The 9,676-nt window shown below is 46.7% G+C and overlaps 1 protein-coding gene across 1 annotated transcript in view; it reads right to left on the minus strand.

Moving 5' to 3' along the window:
• LOC139281596 (protein PERCC1) overlaps window positions 1–9,026 on the minus strand; it is a 55,497-nt gene extending 46,471 nt beyond the window's left edge. The window contains exon 1 of the mRNA XM_070901746.1: window positions 8,895–9,026. Coding sequence (XP_070757847.1) covers window positions 8,895–9,026 — 132 coding nt within the window. The remainder of the gene's footprint in view (window positions 1–8,894) is intronic.
• Between the last annotated feature and the right edge of the window lie 650 nt (window positions 9,027–9,676).

The raw sequence follows: 9,676 nt of genomic DNA on the forward strand, positions 1-9,676 counted from the left end.
CATTTCTCAGTATCCCACGGTTTATTGTGGATGCCCTTGCCTTGTTTGCCCTCCATAAATGCATTACCTCACACTTCTCGGGATTGAATTCCATTTGCCAGTTTCCTGCCCACCTGACTAGTCCATTGATATATTTTCCTGCAGTCTACAGCTTTCTTGCTCACTATCAACCACATAGCCAATTTTTGTATCATCCGCAAATTTCTTAATCATGCCCCTTACATTTAAGTCTAAATCATTGATATATATACCATGAAAAAGAAGGGACCTAGTACTGAGCCCTGTGGAACCTCACTTGAAACTGCCTCCCAGTCACATTACCCTTTGCTTCCTGCCACTGAGCCAATTTTGCATCCAACTTGCCATTCGGGACCTTATCAAGAGCCTTGCTAAAGTCAATGTAATCTACATCAAACGTGTGATCCTTGTTAACTCCACAAAAAAATTCAATCATGTTAGTCAGCCACGACCTTCCCATAACTAATCCATGCTGACTGTCCTTGATTAACCCGTGCCTTTCTAAATAACGATTTAATACTGTCCCTCTGAATTTTTTCCAATAATTTGCCCACCACTGAAGTTAGACTGACTGGCCTGTAATTACTCAGTCTATCCCTTACTCCTTTTTTTAAACAATGGTACAATGTTAGTATTGTGGTGTATGGAGCACTCAAATCACCGTCTCCACACGGTCTGGTGTTGCAGTAACTGCTGTGACCTTAGTCCTTTATTGTGTAACTCCAGAGTGCCTCTCAGGTGTGGTGGGCAGCCTTTTATACTCTGTCTTGCAGGTACTTTCAGGTCTCCCACCACAGCGCCCTCTGTGGCGCACCATTGTACTTGTACATTTAATGTACCTGGACAATACATAACATCTCACTCCCCCCCCCAGTTCCAAGAGCCATTGCCAGTAACCTCGGCCTTGTTCGTCCTGGTTGATTTGTGAGTGTGACCATCCACTTCCCTCTTCCCCCCCCCCATGTAGATTATGCTTGCGATCCGGTGCAAGCGTGTGGTATTAGCAGTCCTTACATGTGATGAAGTCACGAGTTTAACCTCCAACAGAAATCAGGTATACATAGACAATACATTTGTATGGTAGATATATTGTATGGTACAGATGTTATGCCAAAAGGTTGCAGGTACACTGAACAGTTATTTAATCCCAGCTCACTGGGTGAGGTACGGTGGCGGTATGCTGCCCCTTTTTGCTGGAACTAAGACAGGGTATTGCAACTAGTGCATTGCCTCTGTTCTCAGTAGTCGCCTTAGCGGTTCATCTGCAACTGCTGAACCATTGCATGAATCACGTAAAATCGAAAATCGCCTTGGTCCATTAGTCACGGACCCCTTAACCCTTTTACTTGTACCTCGTGGTATTAACTGTTTTCGTAAATCATTCATATCCATCATTTTAAACATAGTACCCATAGAGCATCAAAATATTAACTCTTATCCTAAATCACGTCATCATACAAATCATATTACTCAATTAGACTTGCTCTTGCCTTACAAAAGTCTCTTTGTGGGGACCGCCAAAGGTGTAAGGCCCTTTTAAGGCTCCCGGGTGCATTTCCCTTTTAAGACGCCATCTTGTGGTTTCCACGAGGCTTCCACTGGGCGCCGCCATTTTAGTTACTCTGCTTGCCTTTGTTCTGCTGAACTCTGCTGCTCTTGAGCTCGCTGGCATGGCGTTTTAGGAAGAACTAGAAGGGGTAAAGAAGGAAGAAAGAAGAAAAACAGCCAAGAACGATTGAATCTTGAATCGTGGCAGAAATGGTTCTGTGGATGCGATCAGTCATAGTTGCTGTGGCCTCCGTAACTGCTGCCTAATCCGTCGCGCTGGCTCTTGTGCCCATCCGAGTAGCTGTCGCGTTCCCCGGGTCATATTTGCCGCTGCTGTAGCCTCCGCCGCCGCTGTAGCCTCCTCTCCTGCCGTTCCGGCCGCCACCATCCCGGCCTCCACCGTAGCCGCGACCGCCGCCCGACTTTCTCTCCGCGTGGCCCACCCCAATTTGTCGTCCGTCGATGGATTTCCCGATCAACGCCTGCTCTTCCAGGGTCTGCTCGTCTGTGGAGGCTGAGGCTGCAGGATTGCTTGAGGTCAGGAGGTCTGGGCTGCTCTCGTCTGTGTGGGGATTTAGACTGCCGATGAACGGCTTCTTTCTCCTCCAGCTCAGTCGGCGCTGCTCTTTGGGAACCCGGGGGATAGCGGTCTGTGGAGGAGTGAAGTCTTTCCAGCTCCCACGGACCTTCCCCATCCACCTCCTGCCGAGAAGCATCGGCCCATCGCCTGCAATGACCCACAAAGGTAAACCATGCGTCTCGCCCCCGTGAGATACCTGCACATCCGCTCTGCCAAGAACAGGTATCGGTTCCTTGGTGTAGGTGTACAACTTCGCCGTGATCGGGACCAGCTTGGGTCGTGCAGCTGGGTTGACCCACAGTTTCTCAAAAGTTCTCTGATTCATCAACAACGGACCTGATCCAGTGTCCACTTCCATCCTCACTGGGACTCCGTTGATCTTGACTTCCATAATCACTGGGGCCGAATCGTCGGTACACATATACAGTCCAAACAACGCCTCATCTTCTTCTGCCTGCTCCTCGCTGGATGGTGGATCCTCTACCATCTCCTCAGCCAGACGGTGAGTCAGGTTTCTTTTGCACATACGCTGAAGGTGGCCTTTCGTGTGGCAGGTATTGCACGTATACTCCGCAAACCTGCACCGGTGAGCCCCATTGCTACTGGTGCTACTCGATTAGCCCTCCTCGGTGGACTCTGAGTTCCAAGACCCTGAGGTCCGTGCTCCCTGCCCTGGGCAGAGCCACATTCTGCAGTTTTGTCCATGGCGGGCGCTATCCTGTGGACAGTGCCTGCCAGGTTCGAGACTGTGTGGATCATCTGCTTGGTGCTGCATGTCAAGGTCATAAATGTCCTGCTGATGGTGATGGCTTGCTTCAGGGTGACTGTGGGTTCAGTGGATAGCAGCTTGTGAAGGAGACCCTCATGGCCAATCTCCATAATAAAGACATCTCGCAACGCGTCATCAAGGTATGTGCCAAAATCACACGGCGCCACGAGTCTCCGCAGCATATTTGGTGACATCCTGGCCCTCAGGTCTGCAGTGGTGGTAAAATTTGTGCCGGGCCGTGAGGATGCTCTCCTTCGGTTTCAGTTTGTCATGAATGAGTGCGATCAGCTCCTCATATGACTTATCCCTGGCGCTCGCAGGTGCCAGCAAATCCCTGACGAGACAGTAAACCTCATCACCACAACTGGAAAGCAATATCACCTTACGCTTCTCTCTCAGTGCGTCCGTGTTCCCCGTCAGGTTGTTTGCTGTGAAGTAGTACTTGAGCCTTTCCGTAAAGGCCTCCCAATCATTGCCCACCGTAAAATCCTTTAACGAGCCCAGAGTAGCCATGGTTGCGTGAAGTTCGTCCGTGTCCTTGTCGCCAATGTGGTGTATGTAGCACTCAAATCACTGACTCCACACGGTCTGGTGTTGTAGTAACTGCTGTGATCTTAATCCTTTATTGTGTAACTCCAGAGTGCCTCTCAGGTGTGGTGGGTAGCCTTTTATACTCTGTCTTGCAGGTACTTTCAGGTCTCCCACCACAGCGCCCTCTGTGGCGCACCATTGTACTTATACATTTAATGTACCTGGACAATACATAACAAGTATTATGTCTGTAATGTACTTATGAATGACTCCACGAGGCAATGTGTTGTACTCAAACTGTAGTGACCTTGGTCCTTTATTCGTAACTCCAGAGTAAGGCAGCCGCATGGTGGCTACCCTGTTATACAGCCCCTGCCACCAGAGCAGGAATCCCTGGTCTCCACTATTGCACTCTCCAACATAGTATATACACAGTGAAAACCTTATTGATAGTCCATCAGGTAAACAAGTCTCCATCTTATGCAACTATACAGTGACTACACAGAGAGTATATCTATAGTCTGCATATATAACAGTTAGCAGTACTCTGGCACCAGAGAGGATTGCCAAATGATGGTCAGAGCTTCAGCTATTTCCTCCTTTGCTTCTCTTAACAGCCTGGAATGCATTTCATCCAGGCCTGGCAATTTATCTACTTTCAAAGATACTAAACCCCTTCATATTTCCTCTCTCACTATATGTTTATCTCATTTAGTACTTCACATTCCTGTTCCTTAACTACAGTGTCTACATCGACTTCCTCTTTTGTGAAGACAGATGCAAAGTATTTATTAAGAAATATACCCACGTTTTCCATCTCCACACACAGGTTACCTTTTTAGTCTCTAATAGGCCCTATTCTTTCTTTAGTTATCCTTTTGCTCTTTATGTATTTATAAATCATATTTAGGTTTTCCTTGATTTTACTTGCCAATATTTTTTTATGTCCTCTCTTTGCTTTCCTAATTTTCTTTTTAATTTCACCCCTACACTTTTTATACTCGTCTTTGCTTTCTGCGTAGCCTGTATCTCGTGGAAACACAATTCCATTTGCTTTTTTTTAAACAGTCTTATCAACCTGAGGTGCTGCCTTTAATGTCTTTCAAACCTATACCCCTAAATACCTTTGCTCTTCCACTTCACCTAGCCTACTTCCATTTAGAGTATAATTACTGCTGTTATTTATTTTACCAAATTGCATCACCTCATACTAACACTGAATTCCATTCATCACTTTTTACACATTTTATCAATATCCCCTTTGCAGTTTCCTTTGGTTTTCTAAAGAACTAGCTGTACCTCATATTTTGATAGCATCTGCCACTTTCAACACCATCCCCTCTAGCCTATATCCAAATCATTGTACACAATGGACAGAACTAAACTCTGCTGGACACCATCGTCCACTTCCAGCCACTCTGAAAAACTATCCTTACTCTCTTCTCCTTTCTGACCAATTTTTAATCCAAATTTCATACCTCTCAATTTTCTTTAGTAACCTCCCACATGGTACCTTGTCGAAGGTTTTTTTCTAAAGTCCATGTACATCCACTACTTTTACCCCCATCTAAAATGCCTATTATCTCAAATAATTCTATGAGGTTTATCGTGATTATGCATTTTGAAATCCGAGGTTGGGTACTTCTAACTATTTTTTATTTATCTGGATACGTGGTAATTTCGTCCTTAATTTAAAATCTCTAAAATTTTCCCTACCGCAAATGTTAGGCTAACTGACCTGTAATTACCCAGATTAGCTCTGTTCTCGCTTTTTAAAAATGGGTACTACATTGGCCACACTCCAGTCATCCTGCATACATCCACGCTCAGTAGAGTCCTGAAATATAATTTCTAGGGCCGCGGCAATTTTCTTCCTCATTTCCTTCGGGATCCTGTCAGACCCTGGCACTTTGTCTTTCCTTAGCCTAACTAATGTATCTAAAATGTTCCTTTTATCTATCATAATATTGCACATGCCGCTCTCAACCACTTCAGGGGTTACCTACTCTCCGATAGCCCCTTCGTTAAAGACCAATGTGAAGTGCTTATTAAATAACTCTGCCATTTTTGATCATCATCTGCAACTTGGCAATCTGCTCCTCCCTGGGGTCCCACTTCACGTTTAAGTTCTCTTTTTACAGATTTATGAGTCCTTTCAGTGTTTTATTTTGTTTTCCCCTCATGCTCCCTCTTGGCTTTTATTATCACAGTTAACCTCTTATTTTCCCCTTTTCTCCTTTAGTTTTTTCATCATTGTTATTCTTATAGGCCCTCTTCTATTTTAATTGGTTTCAAACCTCTTCATTTATCATGACTTCCTAAACCACTAGTACTTGCCTTACTTTTTTTTTCGAAAAAGAAAATAATTACTCTGTACTTTTGTAAACTTTATAAAATAAATTTCTTCCACAGCTACCTCCTCGTCTTTCTAATCTGGTGTTTAATTTTTGTACTGAGATTTTCCCTTCCAGTTGGATCTTAAACCCTATATTGTGGTTACTACTCCCAAGATGCTCCCCAATTGTCGCAACACCCCTGCCCTTGCAGTCCTACTAACATACTGTTTGAGGAAGGAGCCCTGTACATAATTGAAGAATTCCATTCCTTTTCTCCGTTTACTTGCTCTCTGTCCCAATCAATAAGTCAATCATTTCAAATCTCCCAAAACAATAATTGTTATTCCTATCCGTCTCTCTATTCTGACTGCAGATTTCCTCTTCCATTTCCTTCCCACAATTTGGATGTCTGTGATACACCCCTGCTAATGTAACAAGCCCTTTTTATTTTTGAGCTCCAGCCATATGTGTATCCTTTCCTTGGCTACATCAACCCTCTCGACAGTATGTATTCCCTCTCTTACCAATATTGCTATTCTACCTCCTATCTTATCTTTTCTATTACTCCTAAATATATTGGCCCTGATTTTGCAGTCAGCGGCGAAGGAACGGCTCTCACCATTCACCTTGCTGACAGCTGCCCACCAGGTTTCCGTGGGTTTTTGAGCGGAGACTTGCTCTGATCCGGCAACTGATCCAGCGCAGCGTGCTCTATAGGGCATCTGTGAGCAGGACAAGAAATAACGAGGCTCTTCAACCTCAGTGAGAAACGTAGGGGGTTATTTTGGAGAAAGAGTGTAAACAGGCGCTAAGTGTGTGCTGTGCTAATAAGACACACCTGTTTAAAAGTCTGCGTGCAATTTTGGGGCGGATTGCTGATTACCATGATTTAAAATGTGCCTGGAGGCGCTAAACCAGAGACCTGCATGTTTAGCACTCGAGCGTGGATTAGGAGCAATTTTCCTGGAGCGGTATATGTAGCCTCCATACACGTACCTCCACTGAAAGTGTGCGTTGGCTGACAGAAAACAGCACGTATCAGGATGGTTCGGGAGAGGGCTCGCAGGTTCTCGGAAGGCACTGGAGGTCCTGGTGAAGGAGGTACAACCGAGGAGGAAGGATGCCACAGAAGCAATTAAATCGGTGGGTATGGCAAATTGCCAAGGAAGTCACAGTCATGAGCACTGCCCCGAGGACATGGGAACAGTGTCGCAAAAACATTTAACCATTTGACATGTGTGGTCAAGGTAAGATCCCATCTCACAAACACTTCCCAATTTTTGCATTACCACCGGCATCACAACCTCAACAGACTGCATTCACCATCTAACTCTACGCTGATATTCACATAACCCACAATATTGAATTTTCACAGGTACTACTCACATACATCTCACAGCTCTTCAACCATGTGAAGCATCACACACACAGACACTCCTGTCAATACACTCATTCACAATCACCACTCTTTCCCTCCCAGGACACAATAGTACATAACAGGGGCCAGCAGGACCTGACCGAGGGAGGAGCAGCATAAAGCCATGAGATCATTCCCCTTGAGGAGGCAGTACTGGTGGTCATCAAGACTGGAGTGGCAGACCACGTAATCACAGGCAGAGCAGCATATGGCCTAAAAGTATGTAGCCGCTCTGGCTTCATTACATATCCACAACTCTTCCTGATCTCTAATTCGCCAAATCTATTCTCACTCACAAGCTCCATGTGGTCTTAACACGCACATCCTCCTATAGTGGCCACACGCGCTGCACCCTAACCCTTCTAGCTTTATCATAACAGGCTCCTAGGAGGAGGAGGAGAGCGAGGAAGAAGGCACTGCGTCAATCGCTACCACAGTCACAGGCACCAGCTCAGAGACTGGCATCATGGGTAACAGAGACTAGAGTAGAACATGGATCCTCACAGTGGGACTAGTGGGCAGTGGCCATGCCAGGTGGAAGGAACATCACAGATGTCACCTTGTCGGAGGTGGGGAAAAAAGTTGCCTACTAGTTCTGCTGTAGAGAAATCAGATGAGAACCTCACAGGGCCAAGCTTCAGAAGAAGGTTGATGGGTTTGATAAGCCAAATGCTTGGTGCAATGGACCTGTAAGCTTATGGGTTGTGGCTAGGTGCATCCAGCTTGGCTTGTGGCTTGATGCAGAGCCTGGAACCCATTCTCTCCAGCGTGAAGAGGCAGGTGGCTTCCAGCCAGCGATCTGTGGAGCCCAACATCATGCAGCGTCTGTTGACTGAGGTCGCAGCTTCTACTGCAGTCATTGCAGGAATCTACTGGCCTCTCTCCAGATGGCAGCACCCTTGTTGCCTCCCCCACCACTGCACCATTGCGGTCATAGCAGCTTCCATGGAACGGCAAAGTGCTGCAAAGGAAGCTCAGGCAGCTGCCATGGTGGTTTTGGGGCTCCTCAGTTGAAAGGGGCTTGCAGAGTGTCTCAGCTGTCCAGAGATCTTTCCTCCAGCAGATCACTGGGCTGGTTGAACAGGCGCCCCGAGGTAGTGGTGTGGGAATCATGGAGCAGGAAACTACTGGCCTCTCTCCGGATGGCAGCATTCCTGCTCCCTCCTCGGCACTCCACCATTGCCTTTGCCGTTCCCTGTCAGCCAGGTGGCCCAGACTGCTGAAGCCCATGCTGAAATGGTGCCGTCTGAGGCAGGGCCATCGCGGCCCACAGCTTCTCGAGGGCTTTGAAGGAGGACATCAGAACTGCCCTGTTCAGATTCTCAGCAGCCTTCCACTTCCCTTGCTGCCACTCGGGTTGCACTTCGTAGAAGCACCAGAGTAGGTAAGAGCACTTATACCATAGCCACCAGGATGAATAGTTTAATATTTATACGTGCAGTTGGTTGTGCCATGTTTTCATTGTTTGTGCTCTTGAGTGATTTTGGTAATTTGGTAGTGCTGGAATTGGTGGCCTTTTTTATTGTGTTCTTCATGGGAAGGGGTGGAAAGGGTTGAGTGCAGATGGTGGAGTTTTTGATGGATCCTGAGTCGAGGAAGGAGCAGCAGTGCTCTGCAGTCTGATGGTGGAGGATGTCTCTCAAAAACGACCTTCAATTAGATGGTGAGCGTCCCTGCTTGGTATGGGCCCTCTACCTGGAACCCTCTGGTGCTCTCCCTGGACCCCTTGTCTTCCTCCTTTGCCTGCACTTCCTCCTCCTCCTCCTCTTGTGGCTCCTGAGCTTGACCCTCTGACACAATTGCTGGTGGAAATGGCTGGTTTCTCATGATTGCCAGATTGTGGAACGTGCAGCAAGTGATCACGAATCTGGACCCCCTCCTCATCCTCTTGTCCCTCTCTCCACCAGCAGCTGGTGCTGCTCAGCCTAACCTCATCTCATCATCCCATTCCTCCTCCAGCCCAAGGAGGACCCTCAGCAAGATCCCCATGACCAGCCACTTCCTTTCTCCTGGTGACTCCTATAAGGCGTCCAATAAGATACAGTAGCACAGCACTGACTCTCTTTAGGTTAAATCCTCAGAATTTCCAGAATAATGTTGATAGAGTGTTGGTGAAGTTTTGACAAAGTGTTCAAGGAAGTCTCCCGATGTGTATCAAAAGTCTTCTTCAAACGTGGTTCTAGTTAGTCAACTTCCAGCAGCAAGTGAACAGTGAAAGCTGAGCATGGCTTTCAGTAGCACTTGCAATCCTCAACAACCACGAGTTTACTTCTGTTCAGCTGGTCGCTGTTAGGAGAGGCCAGCAAAATGGAGCGCAGCCTCTTTAATGAGTGTGAGGTTCCAATTTAAGGGTCATCAGAGCCATAATCATCCTTGGGGCAGCCATTCCTAATGCATGCTTAATCTCATTTACCAAGATGGCGTCTTGCGCTAAAGGCGGGCTAACCAGGTGTTACAACTCAAGATCATCCATTTCC

The sequence above is a fragment of the Pristiophorus japonicus genome, chromosome 15 (genome assembly GCF_044704955.1).
Source record: "Pristiophorus japonicus isolate sPriJap1 chromosome 15, sPriJap1.hap1, whole genome shotgun sequence".
Taxonomy (NCBI): Eukaryota; Metazoa; Chordata; class Chondrichthyes; family Pristiophoridae; genus Pristiophorus; species Pristiophorus japonicus.